Below are 20,006 nucleotides of genomic sequence, written 5' to 3'. Positions count from 1 at the left end.
CGGTGTAAATCTGCTGATTGAATGCCTTATATACCCCTTTTGATCTGGGAATAGTTGCATGATATTGAGACTACCCATCTAGAGACCTGTCGACACAGTGACCACGTACGTGATCAATGCTGAAATACCATATCCAATAGTTGTCAGCAGCACCACAGGCCGTGGGGGCTGTTCCATAACGCATCGCTGTCATTGGCACTCAACTGATACAGGAGGCATTCGATCTTTTCCGGGTATGGCGGGTCGCTGCATAGGTGTCTGCTCGAGCTCTGCGGAATTTTGGGACGGATTAGGGAAAGTTGCATCAGGCAGGACTACCAAAGGGTCTGCTTATCATTACTCTACGGAAGCTGGCGGCTTGTCTCGTGTGCTTAAACTGTATCCTCTCCCTGTTGAGTCCTTTTGTGCAAGCCAAGTTACCTGGTGACAAAGGCATGTCATGCAGTCTTGAAGATCATCAACTTCAGTATCATTCTTTCTCTCACGGACTCAAGCAAAGAATGCGATACCAGCTGTACCTCTCAAAACATCTGCTGATCAAAATCAAACCCGAAGTTGTTCAAATCGACGCCCCAAGGTGCCCAAGAACTCAATTCCCGCTCCTCTGCCGTAGTCGTTCTAACCAACGGTTCCCCAGCGAAATTTGGAAGCCGCACCGTCATCTCCGGCGCCGATGGCAGCGGGTCTGGCCCGATTAGCCTCATCTTTGGCGCACTTATAGCTTCCCCTGTAGGATTCCTACGTCCGAGATTTGCCTCGCCTTGCATCCGCGCGAAAGTATCCCACAGGATTGATGCACCAAGACGATTCGTCACGGTCAGCTCCGCCAACGGCCAGTGATCACCAGCAGCACCTGCAGTCTGCGCCTTTTCGATGAGCTTGCCAATCAGCCTTGCGGCTCTCGCAAGACTACGATGGTGCGGGAGGACTCGAAACGTTGATTGCGCGTCGATCATGCCTTGGAACGCGCGTTCACCATGTGTGGGGCTCAGCGGTTTGAGACAAATGAAGATGCGGAAGAGGAAGACTGCGGAGAAGAACAGGCCAGAGAAGAAGTGGCTGGGGAGGAATGGGAGCCTCCCCGTGGGAGATTTGTCCTCGGTGTCTGGTTGAAAGGCTATGTTCTTCATGTAGTTTATAAGCGTCGTTGCTGATTCCAGCCCGCGTAGGAACAGGGTCTGTCGATTGATAACATTTTGAGCATTCGCTAGAGAATTCTCTTGTAAAGGTAGCAAAGCCGACAATGCGTAGAGATTCAGCTTTGCAATATGTAGGTGGATACCGAGTTCGGGGGTCCAATGAGCAAAGTATGTTTGCTTGATGTTATCGAGACGGCTGTCGAACATGTTTGTGAGAGATAGATGTGCTGCTGGATCCTCAAGATCCTCAAGAGATACGGCATAGTTGCACATAATTTCGCAGATGGCAAGACCTGCTTGACTTTCGCACGACAACCAGCAAGTGAGTTGGTCTATGGCCTTCCTTACATACTTGAGCTGGTGGAAGGATGACATAGGAGGCGCAAAACCAAGGAAGATGGCTGTCCTGCTCACAATCTCAGCACGAGTCCAAAGGATGAACATGAGGAACGTACTGGGTTCCGACACTGAAGCACGCCAGCCAAGTCAGGCACCGGGTCCGGACATCGACGTTTCTATACGCGTCTGTCCCGTTGGGGACAGTCTGTCTCTGCGCCAGTGGCTTATGGCAATTCAAAGCCATGCAACTGTTGACTGCGATGCCAATAAAGGCCCACGATGGATCGTGCAAAATCCGCCGTTTTGGAGTAGGCCAGACGCACAGGAGTAAGATGGCATGAACATTCTCCAACGATCGGATGGCCGTATTGGAAAGAGGCGCCAGTAGCTCTTGGTGAGGGAAGAACAAGTCTTGATACAAATGGCTGTACTTATCATGATGCTGGGAGGCGATCAAGACCATTGTCCAGAAGAGTAAGGGCGAGTCTGCGACGAAACGAGCCAGGGATTGTATGGGCGCTATAAAGGCCACACGAGGTAAATAGTATCTCTCAAAGCTGCAAATAAATCAGTGGCGGGAGCCGTGAGATATTCACGGACACGAATAGCATACTGTCGGAATAATTCAACGGCGACTCTGGGCGGAATGGAAACACTTCCCAACACGAAGTTGGGCGAGTGTCCCACCTCCACATCAGCCGACAGGACAAACGTGGAGCGAGCTCCTGATGGAGTGGTTGATGGACGGTTCGACGGCGGAGGACTCTGCTCGTCAGGATTCTGCGAAGCTCGCACAATGTGAAGCTCGTTTACAATGTCTCGGGTGATCCTGGGTCGTCTCGATGAGCATCGGTGGTAAATCTAATCGAAGGAGTGTTCGCCATACCGCCTGGTAGATACTCTCTTGAAGTTCTTCGCGAAGCAGCAGTCCAAGTCGTTGCTTTTACATCTCGAGCATGGATTCGGAGCCTTGACTCGAGCATCGCACGCCATCTTAGCCTGTCGGCAGGCTGTACAAGATCTGGGTTTTCCAACCATCTTGCCTGTTCTCCAGTGCACTGTTCACAGCGTTTGTGATCATATTGAAGTGGAATTGAACAGGTCAACGTTTGCCTTGGAGATGATGATGTTGCGGCTTTCGCAGTTTGGGTTCTTTAGCGCGCAGTGCCAAGGTGCTAGTTATTATGCATATTTAAACCCAACTTTACATTAGTATCTATTAGGTTAGTCTTGGCGCTTTTATTATTAATACAGTACTTTAGTCTTTTGCTCTCGTCACGAGTACCGAGTATGCCAAGTACGCTTTCCCTTGTGCGGTAGTTCCAGCGAGCCACTGCGTTGCATTGCACGTTGCAACATGCAAACCAACATATCCAAATCCGTTGGCATACCTACGTAGTCTGGACTCTTTTGTACATGAATTTGTCAGTTTCAAACGAACCGGTTACTGACTGGATTGCGGTAGCTGCCCGGCCTTTCGTATCAGGGGTGGGTTCACTCTTCGACTCTCTTCTTCAGCATCTTGCGGGAGCCGCACTTTGCAGTCCACCAGTCCAAAACAATGACGCGGCTCGACTGAAAGGTCCTTGACGGTTGAGGGAACGGTGCCACTAGATATGCGCGATCGGAATGTATATAACTGACACTCAGAGTGCTATGTCTCCCCCGTAGGCAGGGAATTTTTAGTGTAGGTCAAAATGAAGGTTTCTTTCCTTGTCAGCGCTGCGGTCTTGAGAGCCACCTCGGCATTTGCTCGTCCTCCATCTCCCTTATCGCATTTCTTCACTTGGAACCCTCCTGGACCAGGCGATGGTATGATTGAGCTCAGAAAGAGCAACTCGTTGGTCAGGATGCTAAACTATAGCAGTTCGTGGCCCTTGCCCTATGCTCAATACTTTAGCAAACCATGGCTTCCTCCCACACAGCGGCAAAAACATCACCGAAGTCGACACAGTCGACGCTTTGAATGCAGCTCTGAATGTGGATCGAAAACTCGGTGTATTTCTATTTCAACATGCAATCACCACCAATCCAGCGCCAAATGCCACGGATTTCTCGCTCGATGACCTCAGCCGTCACAACATCTTGGAACATGATGCAAGCCTGAGGTGCGCTGACATTTCACCCAACTAATTCAATATCTCCCGAAATGCCCTTGAGTCTATATTGAACCTTCAACCGGCGATCTTCCAACTGACTCGGCATATTACAGTCGTGGGGATTACTATTTCGGGGACGACCACACCTTCAACCAGACGATCTTCGACCAGACGAGATCATACTGGACTGTCCCAATTATCGACATCGAAACAGCGGCCAAAGCCCGTCTTGCTCGCGTGGACACTTCCAAATTGACCAACCCGACTTTCAACCTCACCACAACTGGTACCTTGTTCAGCTTTGGAGAGACGGCTGCCTACATCATCGCTCTTGGCGACAGAGAGACCGGGACAGTGCGGAGAGCGTGGGTGGAGTATCTTTTTGGTAAGAACCGAGTTACGGTCCAAGGGCGGGTTTGACGGTGCAGCCAAAGACTGACGCGTGGTTGGAGCAGAGAACGAACACCTCCCACTTGAGCTGGGGTGGTCTAAACGGAAAACCCCAATATCGAAACACGACTTGGGTAGTTTGCTTAAGAGAGTTGTCAATGCGACAGGAAGCTCTCCGGAAGATACTGCCGTATTGGTCAGACGTGGTGGGTTTCACGGCGGCATTTAGCTTTCACGAGATACTAAGGTACCAGAGCTGAACCCTGTGAAATTGGCGTCATAAAAGGATGTGAAACTCGAGAGTACAAATTGTGAGAATGACTGATATAAGCCCTCCTCACCACGTACCTTTGGAAACCTCATGTGGACGGTGAACAAGCGCATGCTCACGCTCCAGGCGGGGGTTAAACAGAAGCAGCAAACCTCCATCCTTACGTGCCCAGATATAGCAACGCTACCTTGAGCTTGATCTCTTCCTGTCAGCAGCACGAACGAACGCCGAGGCATATTCAAAGATCTGTATCACAGGCCGCATTGCCCTTGATATCTCGTCTCGTGACTGCCGCATACGTCCAGCTTTGTGTTGATCATGAAGCTCTTTCACCTTGACAAGAAAGGAAGGCGGTCCAGTTCGGCGACCTGGCGAGCAAACCGTCCATCTTCTATTCAGATTGGTGGTAGAAGTGACAGAAGACATGAGCGATTCGCAACGGTAGTAGCACCGTAATGTTTCTTGTAGAAATCCCATTGATGTGGGTGCATTGCCTTCCCTGTGGCTGGGACAACACTGCAGACAGTTGTCTTCAGCCATCTCTGTTGCTGAGTGGAGCATGGAAGCGAACTGCCGGTTTGTTCTGACAAAGCCTGTACGGTAATTAGGGATTTTTGTTTGTGAGTAATCTGGGTGCATATGTAATACCATCTGTGGAGAATGCTCCGGAATATTGTTGGTCTGCTCCACTTTTATATCTAGATGCGGAAGGAGCATATCTTGGCGGAGGCAGTTCCTTATTATTTTTGCCTCGTCGGATATGGCAAGACCTCTGGCTCCTAGACTACTCGTCCAAAGACATTGACCGCCCTCTAGTCAGAAATAGGGCGATCTTCGAGTCGGGAGAGCCTAGTGCCGAGGGAATTTCCTTGAATTCCCGCTCGTTGTACGATCAGGGTCCTTTTATTCGAGCGCAGAGAGGCAATCTTGTCGATCAGAGCAACACGTAAAGGAACGGTTGCCTTGCGGGTTATACAACGGGCTGCAGAAACACTTCTTGACACGGTATTTTGTGCGAGGTGTCCCATCTTGTCCGTTGCAGCGACTGTCCTGACGAAGACTAACCTCGCAGAAATACACCTCTGTGGAGCCCGCCTGGCTCCATTGTCGTGTACGAAGTGAAGCTGGGCCGGAGAAAATAGTTTTGATATGCTTGGAAATCAAGGATTGATAATTGAGATGGAATGGATTCGAGAAAGGGTCCTCTTACAGCCTCTCTGGAAGTCAGTTGGGTGCTTGTCGTTCCCCTTTCGAACTTTAATACCGCTGGAAAGTGAATCAAATAAATCTCCTTCCCTCGTGAACTCATTCGGAACAACTCCATGAGAAATTAGACTTTGTCCATTGTGTTTCAGTGAACAGCAAGATTCTTATCACCATCACAGAAAATGGCGATTGAGACAGTTCTTCTCACGGGCGGCACCGGGAGCATTGGTGCGTGGGTGCTCGAACAACTGCTGAGCCAGGGCCACAAAGTTATTGCCGTGATTCGATCTCTGGCGAAATTTAAGAAGCACTTTGACGAGAAGTACGCCACTTACCTCATCAATGGATCGCTCGAGCTTGTCGAAGTGCCCGACTTGGCAGTACCTGGTGTCTTTGACGAGCCCGCATCCAGGGCTGATGCGGTCATTCACGTTGCAACACCCCTGACGACCTCTGATTTCGAGAATACAATGATCAGAGCGACATGGCTGATTGATGAAAACATTCTTAACGCGGCCAAGCAATCACCGAAAGTCAAGCGCGTTGTCATATCGGGCTCTGTCGTGTCGGTAGTAAAACTTCCAGAAGGGTTGTTCCAGGACGTGGTAGCGACCGAAGAGGATTGGAATCCCATAACACACAAGGAGGGCTTGGTGGACTTACCTAACGCTTATTCCTACTCCAAGACCAGCGCAGAGAAGCAGGCGTGGGCGTGGATGAACAAAGAAAAGCCCAAATTTGACCTGGTCGTTCTCCTGATACCGTCTGTTATCGGCAAGAGCATCAATCCTGGCTTCAAACCAAACAAAGCGTCACTTGGTGGCATGTCCAATGCGTACAGCTGTTTCATCGACACCCCCCAGCTGAGTTATGTATTCAACCCTTGGATGTGAGTATCTGACCCGATGCGCTTTTCCTCTCTTCAGGCTCGAGACTAACATCTTCTAAGGGACGTCCAAGATGTGGCTGCCTTGCATGTCCGGTCCGCAACGGACATCAACAACGTCCCTGGTAACGAGCGATACTTGATAAAGGGCCCAGGTGTTCTAGACATGAACGAGTTGGCAAACAAGATAAGGGAGGAGTTTCCTGAGCTGCGAGGTCGGGTGCCAGCACCAACCAAACAAGGCGAGGGCAATCTTGCACCTCTTACCACATTCGACACCAGCAAGGCCCAACGGGTTTTTGGTACCGAGTCGCAATTCCGCGACGGCTGGTCATCGATGAAGGACACTATTGCAGATATTGCCCGGCTGGTGCCCAGCCCGCCCACAGCCTCAACGTAATCAGTTGACACGGAAACCGCGTTCCGCACAGTTTTGGCATTGGTGTTGCCTGTAGATGCTCCGCTCCTCACGTAGTTAGCCAGCAATCAATCAACATACATGTCATTGCTTGAAACATACTCCAGGTGTCTAGAAGAGCTAACTCTGGAAAGTAGCTCTGAGCATAATTAATGCAGAAAGGAGAGGCGACCAACGACTTGACACGACGGGGATGACAAGGCTTGCAGGGTCACCAAATTTACGGCCGATCACTAGGCGTTAGCGACACTTATACGGTCGACCAAGTGGACCCCAGCACCAACCGGCATCATGATTCTCCATTCCGAACACGACACGGTCTTGTCGCGGACAAGCCTTGGATCCTTTCTGCTCAATCTCATATCTCTCCCCAAAATACAGATTATCCAGCTAATGCCCTTTCAGTGCCTCTGATATGACCATGGGACCATGCTCACCGGTTCTAGCCAACATCTTTCCATCCACTTCCCCAGCCCGACAACAGTCAGCTTCACCGTTTCTACCAGACAACCGTATCCGCAAGCCTGGTCGACAACAAGAACCTCTTCCTATTCATACTTCCCCAATGTCCCTATTTTCACCCTCATCAAGCACGCGTTGCGAATCCTTCTCACCTTGTGCATTGTCCTCATTAACCTGACGAAAGTCCAGACAGACGGCCCGCCCTCAAGAATTGACGCGTATGCGGATTTCGGGCTACAGCTCAGTTTGCTCGGCGGGACCATCAGAGTAATTGCCGAACGGACAGAATGGTGGATCCTGGCACCGATGAGCTTAGGGATTGTCTGGGCGTGCTTGAGGAGGGACTATGTCGGTATGGGTGCCGTCTCGTTTTGTCTGTGGTTCTCTCATCCTTTGGTTTTGCCCGAGGCTCTTGCATCCAAATTATAAAGCAATCCCTGCCTCGACATCGCTAGTTCCGGGCTACAATCACTGTCTTCAGGAAGGGCCAGTGATGCCGAATTGATATTCTCTAACTGATCGTATAGAAGAGTCCCTCTTAGTCCTCCAAGGTCTTGGAATCCAAACGTCCACGTCCTCTCGCTACTTCTTCACTGGCGCAACGACGACATTCATCCCAACCACGCAGATCCAGGATATTGTCATAAACGAAGCCTTCAAAGGGCTTGAAGTGCGGTTCTACTTGGCGGTGATTGTCGAGGGGGCTACGGAGGTGGTGGTTGTCTTCCCTGTAGGCTTTCCCTTCGTGACGCCGACTAAATTGTCGTGTTTCCAGATGCTGACAATTTTTCGACCTGCAGACTCTCCTCCCACGGCGGGAAATTCTCGAGGAAGTCTGGCGAGGATCTCGGAAATGCTTGTATTCAGGCATCCGCTGAAAGGAGCATTGGCTTCTACTCTACTTCAGCATTCGTCTCCTCAAACTCCTCCCTGGCTTTATCCCTCGCCTCCCGACTCTTCGCCCACTTCGCATTCAACACTTCCAACGTATCCATCCTTGGCTTCTTCATCACAGGGACATACCGTCCGCTGGTTCTTGCCCTGCCACTCCCATCAAAGACTTTCTGACTTCGCACTCGAAAAGGTCGAGAACCTTCTCGTGTCGCTCCTCTCTGGAGAGAAGTGCCGTCCCCCTGAGAGATGGAAAGATCGAGAAGACTGCCTGTAAGGAGTTCTTTCATCTTGGCATCGCGCCATTGGGTCCAAAGTTCGTCTACCACGGCGCCGATCCCGAATTTCCCGTCATTTTTGGTTGAGTTTGTTGTGAGCGCAGGGACGGTGGCTTCATCCCCCGCATACAGCCAGTTCAAGGAGTCTTCCATCACACCACCACTCCCGTTGTCGTTGTCGGGATATATACAATCCCACAGCACCAATGGCGCGTCGTCAGCCATCTCATACATTGGTCGACCGGGATTCTTCTCTATATCAAGCAATTCATCGATAATGCTTGGTTCCTCAAGTCCCTGTCCGACAAGGAACAATATTGCCGCCATGCACCGCACCTGATGCCACAGGAAGGCGGTGCCGTGGACGCAGAAAGTGTATACTTTTGGGCCTCCTGGAAGGACTGGCCCATTTCCATTTCGGAGGATAGAAGGACCGAATCCAGTTTGATTAAGACCTTCATGTTCTACAAACACTTTCCCGGTTGCGGGGAAGTCAAGCACGTCCGCGAAGGCTACCCTCCTCACGCAGTTCGGCATCTGCTTGCTCGCGTCAATTTTGCAGAAATTCCTGAAGTCGTGCACCCCCACGAGTTTCCTCGCGGCTTGCCTCATTTTCTCGATGTCCAGCCAGCCCTCTCTGACACTCGCCGGCCCCGTTCCGTCAGTGCGTTGCATGCCGAGTGGACCCGGGGTGGGACAAAATGCAGGATTGGTAAAGAAATATTTATACCGGCGCTCGCGACAGGAGAAGCGCGCATCGAATGTGGGTGGTGGAGAGGGGCACCAGGCCAGAATGCGGATATCGGCAGGGAGGATCGCGTTGAGAAGGGAGATGTACGGGAGTTCGTCTTTGACAGGGTCGAATGGTTTTGCGTGGTAGTCCGTGGTGAGGTCGGTGGCATCGATGGACGGCATAGTATCCGCCTCCCCATTTTGCTGTTCCGCATCGCCGTGATTGTCGACGGACTCTTCTGGCGCAGGCTCTGGACTGGGTTGAAGCGGTCGGTTACTCCTCACTCTAATCCCAATGACCTGGCCAAACGCAGACACGCCCCTATCCGTCCTCCCGCATTTACTATACTGATATCCTTCCCAGTTGAGATCTAATCGGACCTTGCCCTCTTCTCCCGGCTCTTTGGCACCTTTTACGTATTTGCACATCCTCTTGTCCTCTCCCCAGACCACATCATAGCTCTGATCCGTCCCCTCAGCCAACTCGGGAGAAATCAGCCTTGCTTTCCTCAGCGCCTTCCATAGAACCTCTTCAATGGTCGGTTGCGGCGTTACATTGCCGTTTGCGTGCTCGTACCCGCCATAGCGGCTGCCAATGTAGGCAAACTTTAAGGCGATGTGCCGGGTCGAATAAAGAGAGGGGTCGAATGCACGCGTGCGGCGCGGCGATCGCGATCTGCTACTACGGCGGACGATGACGGGAACAGGTTGCTGGGTCGGGGAGGGGGGGGATGATGATGATGATGATGCTGGGACAACACAAGTAGAAGCGGAAGAAGGCATGTCGTTGTTGTTGTGGTTCGTGCGCGTCCTCAACGAGGCCAGCTGCGTCGTCTGTTCGCGCAGTTGTCGCTCCAGAGTCGTGATGCGCGCGATTAGGTCTGTAGTGCTGTACCCCGAGTAGTCCATCTCTGGCTCCGTCTCCAATTTGCTACCGGGTTCAGCAGCATTTTCTTTCGCGTCCTGGTTCTGTGTACTATTACTGGTGGCTGACATTGCGAGATGCGAGGAGGGTTGAATTGTGGACCACCACCGCCGCTGTGCAGCAGTGGGAACCGCAAGAGCAATAGCGCGTCGGAGAGAAACAGTAGTCCAGGTCTTGTGGCAGAGAAGCCTTTGTGGCACGAGCCCACTCGTGAAGAAATCTTGCACAGCAGCAGCAACGGAAGACATCAAACATGAAGAGAAGGTGAAGCGTACAATGCTTGCGCGTGGACGATGGCGATCAACGCTCGGCGAGTCGGCCTTTTTGGGGGTGTTCAAATAAAAAATTTCGGAAGAACTTCGGGATGATGTCACCCGAGACGAGGCTACACCAGAGCCTTGTGGAACAGACAAAATGAAGAAGGCAACAGACTGATCATGTCAAGTCATGTGCAGTTTGAATTTCGGTGATTCCACCTTGATTCTTTTTATTCTTTGTTTTCTTTGTTTTCTAACTTTTAGCAATCGCTATCAGCCGAGAAACGGACGTGTCGTCCATAATCACCTCGCGTGCCGCAAGGTCTCCAATACTGGTAGAGTAACCAACGAAATAGCAGTTCCTACACCCTGTTCCCGTCCAGCTTCAATCTCAAGCCGAGTAAATTTCGTGGTCAGCAGGTGTTCCTAGTCCACCGTGTCGTTGTTTTCCTGTCGTGCTTCATGAAACTCCTGTTCTTCATCATCGTCGGGGCTTCCTTTATTTCCGCTTGCGACATCGCCGACATTTCCCTGAGAGTCTTGAATCTCGATTTCATCCTCTGCATCATGCATTTCCTCGTCTTCATCTTCTGCCCCTTCGTTATCTTCTGCCGCATCTTCACCTCCGTCATCCACATTCTCCCTGGATATTTCGTACTCCTCGAGCATGTGTTTCTTTTCATCATCCATATCTTCGAGCTCACTCAGCTCACTGCCCGAATCTTCTGCATCAGCTTCTTCGTCGGCGCTGTCTTGAATAGAGCCCCTCCTAGAACTTGTTCTGCTTCCGTCCATATCTTCGTCCTTCGTCTCGGTTAGCCGTTTGTTAATCGGTGCGTCTGGTCCCGATTCCACCTTTGAAGGCACCTCCACAGCAATAACAGGTGTTTTGGAAAGGATTGGGGTCTTGATTGGTGGCGGCTTCACAATGGCAGCTTCCGCTTTGCGCTGGATCTCACGCCGGGTGACTGTTTTTGTACGTCCGGGTCTGGCTCGCTCGCGCTGAACCTCGGGAATTTGTTGCCCACTTACGACCGGGAAATGGGTAGGCGAATTTTGCAGCCCAAGTCCAATAGGTGCAGAGATTGACACTGACAATGGTCCGTCAGCAGCACCGTCGCCCTGAGCGCGGAGCATATCGTTCAGACGAGCACGGTCAGCACCATCATCGCCACTGGTAGTGAGATCCGTCGTCATGTTGATGAAGGTGCCTTGTGGGAGGGCAGCATGCTGTGGCTTGGGCTGTTCTTCTGGCGGCAATTGTTCGAGGAATTCTTTGTAAAGACAAGCGTAAGAGTCGCCTATGAGATCGTCAATGATAGGTCCTTTCATCAGACTGTTATTGAGGCGTTTCAGGTCGATGGCGTCTCGCATGATGTCCAAATATACTGAGGTAGTATCGGGATCGTGCGCCCATTTCTCCATCATTTCTGACTTCTTAATGAATTCCTCATAGTTCATGCCGTCGAATAATGCTCGTTCCCGACCTTCGGGGATATTACCGTGCCGTCTCAGAAGCCGCACATAGGTTGTAGCCACCTCCTCCCAGACCTTGGTATGATCGAGAAAATCGGTTGTCTTCCTCCGAATCCGGCGGACCAGAGCGTCCAAGCTCGCACGGTCATTGAGCTGCTCCAAAATGTGCACGAAGAAGGAGATGTATCGGCCGGTATAAACGTAATGACGTCCCGGCCGTTCAAACTCAGGCTTCCAAACCTGCATTGTCATGGTTTTGGTGAATATCTGTTGCGTAAACTGATGCTTCGCGCCAAGAAGCGCCGCGAAATCCGTCCCTTCGTCGTAAATGATATGCGCCGCACGGTCGGTGATTCGATGATGCCAATTGGACTTATCCGCATTCCCAAGCCTCTTTAAGATTTCCAGCATGTATCGGACCCAATCCACTCCTTCTTCATCCTCGGACAAATGCACACCTTGCGCATACCGGGATACCTGCAGATATTGGTGGGCTTGTGTGTGAGTGATTTTTTGGCTTCTCACCATCTTGTGAACAATCGATACAAGTTTAAAATGGGGCTCTAAGATTGGCTCATGGGTCTTCTCTTTCTTAGGGAGAGCCTCGACGGCCTCAATGATGGCATCCAGGACGGCTTCCGTAGAGACACGGCCGTGATTCTCCGGACTTTGGAACATCTTCCACAGACACTTCGCGCGCGTGTAGTGGGATGTCCATGACTTCGGTCGATCCGTCAGCCTCCTGCTGAGAAGATAAGCTGCAAAATGCCACAGGGCATATTGTCCTAGAGGCTTGTGATATGGTTGCTTGGACATTGTCATGTCAATAGTGCTGCTCATGTGACGCACATGTTTGTCGGTCCTGAATGCTTCCATATTCAGTGGGGGGCGAGAAGATGCATACAAAAGAGTGGCAAACTCGTTGAGCATGTCCTCAACCTTCTCTGTAGTTTCCAGTCGGTCATCAGCCGATCGCAGGGCTACTGCAGTAGCCATGATGTAGCAGTGGATCGCTTGACGCTCCAGCAGAGCAATATCGCCCCTTGATTCGTTGAGTTTGGTGGAATTCCAGATCAAGTCGTCTTCAATCTTGGCCTCATAGACCTGTGCCAAACGATACCAAGTCTCCCATTTCTCAATGTTGTGGTCCAAGTCCTGACGGAAGAAGATCGCAGCAATATCCAGGTCGTCGGTGGGAGTGGGGTTAACCCGCTTAATAGACTTATATTTCGAAAGCGTGAGATGTCCGAGCATGAAGTACCAACCACTGTTTGCCGCGACCTGCGTGTCCGCTTGTACAATACGTGTTGGTAGATCACCGATACCTCGGATGCACCGATACAAATCATTTGCGTTGATAATTGACTTCAGATATGAAGAAATGATGCGCTTGTTTTGCTGAAGCGGTGGTGGACTTTTAATCACTCCGAGAGCTTGCTGCATCTTGTCAATTGTGCCTTTGAGCTCGCTTTTGTTCAGATCCTTGACGTTAAATCGCTTAGCATATTTCATGATCGTCGGGATCAAGGACCAAGCTGTCTTCTTATCCAAGGTTTCCGGCGGACAGCCGTGGTCGACATCTCCAATACCACTGGCAAAGCGAAGCTGATAGAGATCGAAGAAGACCTGGGCAATCTCGGCGGTATAGTCCTGTTCCGTAGCGAGACCCCCCAATTCGGATTTGACCAGCTTCACAAAGGACTTGTTGGCGTGTTTGCAGTATTGCCGGAGACCGAAGGAGTTGTGGACCGCGCATAGGTATTCTGCTAAGTCGTCTGCTGCCCGAGGGTAGAGAACAGGGTCCTGGACAGTCGCCTCTTTTAGAAGCGTATATTGCAGAGTCCATACTCGAACAAGCATCTCTCTAAACCGGTCCTTGCTCTTCTCATACAACTTGGTCGAAGTCGCAGCTTTGAATTGAGGCGCCGTAGACTGACCAACGCGTATTGAGTCTTCATAGATGACAAATCCGCAGAGTAGCTTCACAAGCCTTGAGACTGCTTCCAATGACGAACGAAGATGGGCCGCGTCAACACATTCAAACGGGCTAGAATCATTGAGGACTTTAGTCAACAGTCTGATCATCACCTCGTCTGCATCATGTAACCATTTGAGCATCGAAATTTGCCGACTACTTGATTCTCCTTCCAGATGGCGCTTAGTACACAATTCCTTAACAATCGTCTCAATCGCTCTGAGGAGACAAGACACGATTTTGGGAGTATACGAAATCGCCGTGTAAGCGTTTTGAAGACGTCTCCAAAGGTACAACTTGAGTGCCGCATCTCCGGACTCAAGAAATTGGATGAGCTCCTCAGCCTGCGTTGAGTGTCGGAAATCAGAGTCCCCATCTTCAGATTTAGAGGTTGGCTCTAGGATGGGTTCCAACTTCTCGATGACCGCCACGGGGTCACTGTTATCATCGTCGAAAACACTTGTGAAGAAATCCCGCGTACTGAGAGCTGATAGCTCTCGATCAATGGCTGCCACAGAGATGACAGACATCGCAGTATTGTTTGGAAGAAAGACCGGCTCGGCATTTGTCTTCTCTAATAAGATTTTCAGTTCCCCGAGTAACGATACAATATGTCCTTTGTCGGCATTGTCGTCCAGTCTGACGTGTGCAACTGACGTCCAGATATAGCGCAGAATCAGGGGATCGCTCCTACCAAGAGCAGCTGAGTTGAGATAGAGCTGCATGTATTCACTGGTCAGACCTGACCACCTCTTCAAGCGGTCTGCGTAGCTGATTTGACTTGTGTGATCACAATCACCACCTAGATCGGTAACCGTAGCGGTGGTATCGAGAAATATTTCGAAAAGAGTCTCGACGAGCTCGACAACTGAATGTACTTCCGAATCAATTCCATCGACCCGCCCGAGGCTCAATTTGGAAAGGTACGAAAGGCGTCGGTGCAAGAGCTCCCATAAATACTCTTCCATTGCGCGCGCCAACTCAGCCACCAGGTGTTTCATATCGACAGTCCATTTCTCAGTCAAATATGGAGATGGGCAACGCTTACTCCTCTTGCTGGAGCTCGTGCAAACCGAAAACAGCCAGTAGGTTGCCGCGTCGTAGATATTTGTTGGCGCGGCATTGAGCAGAGCAATTAAGGAGCTCAATATGGATTTGTCGGAGCCCCTGGGGCGCTCTATCTCCTTTGGAATGGCAGGTTTGAGGTGTTGCAGGAACAATGCCATGCCAGTCGCTTTCTCAGGAAAATCTTGGTTGCCATGACCATTGACGATGGCATAGCCCTTATCATCTGACCAGTTCATCAAGATCGAGCGAAGGTCTGCAGAGAGTTGTAGGTCTTCTTTGCAACGTTCGGAATCTTCTCCATCGACGGTGCCAGTCCAAAAAGCTTGCTTGGCTTGCTTCGGTGACAGGTACAGCTTTATGCCGAGCTTAATGAGTAGGGGGTTTGCCGCATCGAGTGCAACTTGGTCCGCCTGCTCGAACACAGCGAGTTGGTCCAGGAAGTATTGAGGATCTTCATGTGAGGCTTCATCCTCCTGGGCCGTAAGGTCAGCCATTGATTCCCTCGCTCGCAATCTTTTGCTTTTTGCTCGTCCTTCAGTTTCATCGTTCCCAGCGGCTGTTGTAGACCGCTTTCGCGATGGTGCTGCAACAGCACGTTGCACTTCAGTTGTATCATCCAGGAGAACTCCCATTTTCTCATTTTCTTGTTGTCTTGCCGCGCCCGATTCAGCCACATCCTGATCTTGCGGCGATTCTTTTTCAGCTGGTGACTCGATCCGGGTTCCCGTCTCGGCTGGAGGTTGGACAGGACTTTGCGACGCTTTGTCCTGGCCGGAGCCAGACACCCGGCCTTCGTTGCCAGTATTATCAGAAACTGCAGCCATTTCGACATCGTGATCAGTCGAGTTCAGGTCTGGCAGCTCTATTCTTGTTATAGTAGCACTGCTGAGAGAGGAGGCGCCACTTTGAACGCTCTGGATGATCTTGAATATCTCTTTGCCCAGGGAATAGAGGTCAGGCGAGGCTGGTTGTAGAAGAATTTGACCCACCGCGAAGCTCAGAGGACGATATCTGTCGTCAAAATATTCGAGAACTTCTGTATGCTTCGGCAAGAATCGGTAGGGGTCATTCGATTTCTTCAACACACTCAGAAGCCTGTCCTTGGGTCGTGCGTCTGAACTTTGGAGACGACTAAGGTCGTCTTGCACCAGGTCGATTACCTCTTCGAGTTCACCAGCTGCGAAGGCTTCATCAAGACCTGACAAGTCGATGGTTTGTTCACCATCCTCATCCTCACCAGCTAGGACACTTTCTAAGCAGAACCGTGCTATTCGCAGGGTGGACAGAACTTCCGCTACGCGGGCAGCTTTCTTCCAAGAGTCGAGATCGGTGTCATCGCGCTCAAGCGCTTGCGCAAATTGTCCGAGGCTTTCCTTGCAGGACTCGGCGTAGTACTGACAAAGCTCGGACCGGGAGAGCCTCTGGTCTGGGAGTCGATGGCGGGCAACATCTAGAAGAAACTGACCCCTGTTCTTGAAGGCGAGATAAATAAGCTGAGGAACTGAACTTGCGGAAGATTCGGCGGCGCTGCTCGGGAGCAGGGAGAGGGCACCGGCATCGGCCTGCGCGGCTGCTATTGTCGCCTCATTGTCAAGTTCGTCATGTTGAAAGTCTGACACCACATCTGGGTATTTGAAGACTTCGGATTTCAGCAATTCGTCGTAAGCATCCTTGGCTTCTTGGAAGGACTCGGGGCCTTGAGAATGAAGTTTCAGGGCATTTTGATAAAGTTTAAAGGCCTCTTCAAGCTGGATCTCTCTCGTGTCATCGATTTCCTCTTCAAACGTGTCCTCAGGTTCGACGTTAAGAGCGGTAAAGCCAGACATGATGACTTTGATGCTAGAAGGTGTCTCCCTCTGTCGACATCGATTTGCAACGACTCAGCTGTTGTTGGTCGTCAGTCATCTTAGATCCAACACAGATGCCGACGCCTTCCTCAAGAACCAGGCTCAACGATTCGGATAATGAACAATGTCATGCACAGAAGGTCAGTGATTTTCCTGGGGGGACGGTGAAGATGTCGTGAGATGGTTATCAGAGCGATGTTTGACGAGGTCTCGTCTGCCTTCAACGCGTCTAAATGTCGAACTTAACGCGAGGCGAAAGTCGCACGTCTAATTTAGGAAAGCTTGCCGAAGATGCACTCAATTGATCCTTCAAGAGTCCCCCAAGCGTGAACGAGACACGTAGCATCCATTTCCATGTGGTGATATGAGCTTTGTGACTTTTGTTTGACAGTGCTCGTCAGGGTCCATATCGGCTCTATCCTGACAAGGGCCTCAGTCAAAAGGGTTTGCGGATTGTCTCGTCAAGTCAGCTTTATCAATCTGTTCTCAATTTAATTGTTCAATCCACCCATCAAGGGTGCGCCGTCATGGTTGCGCCGGCGGTGCCAGAGTCAGTCCCTCTCCTGGATGCTATTTCTTTTCTGTTGGCGTGCCTAACGAGTTGGTTGCAGGATCATTGAAGATGATGAAATCGGACTCGCTGTTGACGCCCGCACAGAAAGTCTACCAGGACTGCGCGAATTGGGACCTCCCGATCTTGTTCACCTCGTCAAGCAGAGTGTCAAAGCTGGCAACAAGCAAACTGGCGTTTACCATCATGTCACCGGCATCGATGCATCCTCCTCTGCAAGCTTGGCGGCGTACGTCAATACCTTGACATTCAATCCCGTCGACAAAACGCACAAGGTGGTTTCAGGGCTTTACTGCTGCTACAATGCTTTTTCGCATCTAGACATGCGGGTAGAGGTCAAAATCCCGGGCAGCGTGGAGAGTTACTGTGTGGACGAAAGGGGTGACAGAAGAGTCGCGACAGAGAATCTCTGGCTGGAGACATTTCTCTGCGCAGTGTTGCGGGCATATTCATATTCAGACAATGGCAGTGGTGACACTATAAAGAAGATTATTGGCGTCAGAAGATTCAATCCGATCATTAACACCGAGCTGGAGCACCGATTCTTCGAAGCTGCGGAGAGACTGTTTTTCAGCGGCCGTCAACTTGGCTCGGACCCGGAAATTCAGATCCCCAATGTGGTCTCAAACCATCTTACAGCAGGACTCTTGAAGTACATACGAACAACGGGACGATTTGCGTCAGGCATCAATTTGTTCGAGAAGCTACGGACAAAGGACGTGGAAGTGTCGTCCTTGCTGGCCCGAGTACTGCTGGATGGAGACGAAGAGATCCAAGCCGTGCGTCTTCTACATGATTCATTACAGGATGTGCCTATGGATTACGCACTTCTTGACTGCCAAGCCGCCTTCTGCCAGAGCAAAGGCGAGGGCGAAATGGCTTTGGAATTAGCCAAGCAAGGAGTCACAGCCGCCCCCAGTGAATTCAGCACCTGGGCTCGATTGGCAGAGGTTTATGTTGACCTAGAGCAGTGGGATTTGGCTTTGCTGACCTTGAACTCCTGTCCCATGTTCTCATACCAGGATAAGGATTCACCTAGGATGCCTGAACCAAGTCGCGTGCTCCTGCCAATCTTACCGGAGAGCGCACTAGACGAGATCGACGAGGGACAGCCCAGGCAAGGAGAGCCATATGATCAAGTTCATGTTTCGTTACGAAAACTGCAGGCGGCCACGTATCAGGGGACCTTTTTGAAGGCATACAGTTTGCTAACACGAATCGCTGCAGCCATCGGATGGGACACACTACTGAAGACGCGCAGTCAGGTCTTTGTGATGGAAGAAGAATACCGGTCCGAAAAGCAGCACCAGGTGACCCCGAAGATACCCACTAGCAAGAATGCTAGCACAATCGCCCTGTCCGGGACACCGAATGGCCACTCGAAATCAAAGGAAAACGGAGCAGACGAAGACGACAACTCGGACGATGGCTCCGGCGTAGAAGAGCCAAAGAAGCTTGACGAGGAGAAGATTCTCGATGGATCTTCTTCTACTGCGCCCACGCTAAACGGCGGTGTCGACGAAAACAACGAGAATGCAGAGATCAAGGCGCATCGATCAATGGAGAAACCAGTGCCAACAATTGCAGCGGAGGAAGTCAAGTCGGGCAGCGATGAGCCAGATATGTCTCATACACATTATCCACAATTCCAGAACAAACGCCTGTGTGAGAGGTGGCTCGACAATCTCTTCATGGTGCTGTATGAAGACCTCCGGATCTACACGATATGGCGAACGGAAATGGGACAATACCGCCAACAACAAATGCAGTACAAGAAATCAGCAGCGGAGTGGGAGATCCTGGGAGACCTTGCTGAGCGGCTGCATCATACAAACGAGGCATTGGAAGCATATCAACAATGTTTGAACATCCGGTTCTCACCCAAGGCTATGAGAGGTATCTTGCGAATGTACGAGAAGAAAGGTGACACGAGGAACATACTGGCATGCCTGATTCGACTCATCACCTGGCAATACCGGTGGTATTCAGAGGTGAGGAAACTTACTAGCACCGAATGAGTTTCGACCCCGATGCTGACTTGACATGACCAGTTTTCGCCCGAACTCTTCTACTCGATACGGAAGCTCATTGAGGAAGAAGGGGCCGTCAAGATCCGCTCCATCGTACAAAGCACCAACCTCCCACAGCATGTCCTAGATCTGACTCACGAATATTGTCGCTTGTGTGTCACTTTTAGAAGCAGTGGCACGGATGGATGAATGATGGCTGGGTTACGGGGGCAATCAATCATGTCAGGTAAATCGTCTTTGTACATGAAGGAGCCGGGGGAATCGGATATTCTTTGTGTTGTTGCTCCTGAGCGACTTCCCAGCGGCGGCGTCTTGTCAGACTCAGATGGAGAGGGGATCAGGTAGAATGAAGACCACAAGTCTAGCCCGGGCGGCGTGTGTCTACGGTCTATAAAAAGAAATTGATGTCGAACATGGTTTGGCACCCTCAACACGGCCTTCTGTCGCTGCTGTGAATTCTTGCGCGTAGCCGCCGAATGCGTCTCCGAAGCATTCTAGCACGGTCAATCACTTGCCTTTGCGGTGCAAATAACCCACTTGATCATTGCCAGACCATTGTTCTTCGACCGAGACCATCAACATCCCTCCCAAACCAACAGCTTCCTCTGCTCCAAACCAGAGATTTCGTCCCATATCTGTTGCGTGATCGCACCGACTTTTCACAGCCTGTATCCCCAAAGCATTCCGTTGCCGAACTCCCGTTCCCTGCGGCCTTGAGGAGGAACGACAGGAGCCAGGCACTGAGG

At 51.0% G+C, this 20,006-nt stretch overlaps 7 protein-coding genes across 7 annotated transcripts; 4 read left to right on the top strand and 3 right to left on the bottom strand.

Moving 5' to 3' along the window:
* Positions 1–521: 521 nt before the first annotated feature.
* Z519_01380 (uncharacterized protein) lies at positions 522–2,471 on the bottom strand (the record flags this gene model as incomplete). The annotated part of the gene is made up of 4 exons (XM_016759137.1): positions 522–1,545; positions 1,595–2,035; positions 2,092–2,307; positions 2,365–2,471. 4 exons carry the CDS (start codon positions 2,469–2,471, stop codon positions 522–524), a joined length of 1,788 nt encoding a protein of 595 aa, XP_016624465.1.
* Positions 2,472–3,362: 891 nt separating this feature from the next.
* Positions 3,363–4,196, top strand: Z519_01379 (uncharacterized protein; the record flags this gene model as incomplete). Its single annotated transcript, XM_016759136.1, has 3 exons — positions 3,363–3,586; positions 3,691–3,962; positions 4,033–4,196. The coding sequence occupies 3 exons, from the start codon at positions 3,363–3,365 to the stop codon at positions 4,194–4,196; spliced, it is 660 nt and encodes a 219-aa protein (XP_016624464.1).
* Positions 4,197–5,626: 1,430 nt separating this feature from the next.
* On the top strand, positions 5,627–6,730 carry Z519_01378 (uncharacterized protein; the record flags this gene model as incomplete). Its single annotated transcript, XM_016759135.1, has 2 exons — positions 5,627–6,333; positions 6,394–6,730. 2 exons carry the CDS (start codon positions 5,627–5,629, stop codon positions 6,728–6,730), a joined length of 1,044 nt encoding a protein of 347 aa, XP_016624463.1.
* A 447-nt stretch (positions 6,731–7,177) lies between these two features.
* Z519_01377 (uncharacterized protein) lies at positions 7,178–7,639 on the top strand (the record flags this gene model as incomplete). The annotated part of the gene is made up of 1 exon (XM_016759134.1): positions 7,178–7,639. One exon carries the CDS (start codon positions 7,178–7,180, stop codon positions 7,637–7,639), a length of 462 nt encoding a protein of 153 aa, XP_016624462.1.
* A 464-nt stretch (positions 7,640–8,103) lies between these two features.
* Z519_01376 (tRNA pseudouridine(38-40) synthase) lies at positions 8,104–10,107 on the bottom strand (the record flags this gene model as incomplete). Its single annotated transcript, XM_016759133.1, has 1 exon — positions 8,104–10,107. One exon carries the CDS (start codon positions 10,105–10,107, stop codon positions 8,104–8,106), a length of 2,004 nt encoding a protein of 667 aa, XP_016624461.1.
* A 612-nt stretch (positions 10,108–10,719) lies between these two features.
* Positions 10,720–16,638, bottom strand: Z519_01375 (uncharacterized protein; the record flags this gene model as incomplete). Its single annotated transcript, XM_016759132.1, has 1 exon — positions 10,720–16,638. The coding sequence occupies one exon, from the start codon at positions 16,636–16,638 to the stop codon at positions 10,720–10,722; it is 5,919 nt and encodes a 1,972-aa protein (XP_016624460.1).
* Positions 16,639–17,186: 548 nt separating this feature from the next.
* Z519_01374 (uncharacterized protein) lies at positions 17,187–19,449 on the top strand (the record flags this gene model as incomplete). The annotated part of the gene is made up of 3 exons (XM_016759131.1): positions 17,187–17,209; positions 17,271–19,221; positions 19,282–19,449. 3 exons carry the CDS (start codon positions 17,187–17,189, stop codon positions 19,447–19,449), a joined length of 2,142 nt encoding a protein of 713 aa, XP_016624459.1.
* Between the last annotated feature and the right edge of the window lie 557 nt (positions 19,450–20,006).

Source organism: Cladophialophora bantiana (assembly GCF_000835475.1).
Source record: "Cladophialophora bantiana CBS 173.52 unplaced genomic scaffold supercont1.2, whole genome shotgun sequence".
Taxonomy (NCBI): Eukaryota; Fungi; Ascomycota; class Eurotiomycetes; order Chaetothyriales; family Herpotrichiellaceae; genus Cladophialophora; species Cladophialophora bantiana.
The sequence above is the reverse complement of the archived record's forward strand: the minus strand, read 5'-3'. Positions and strand labels throughout refer to the sequence as shown.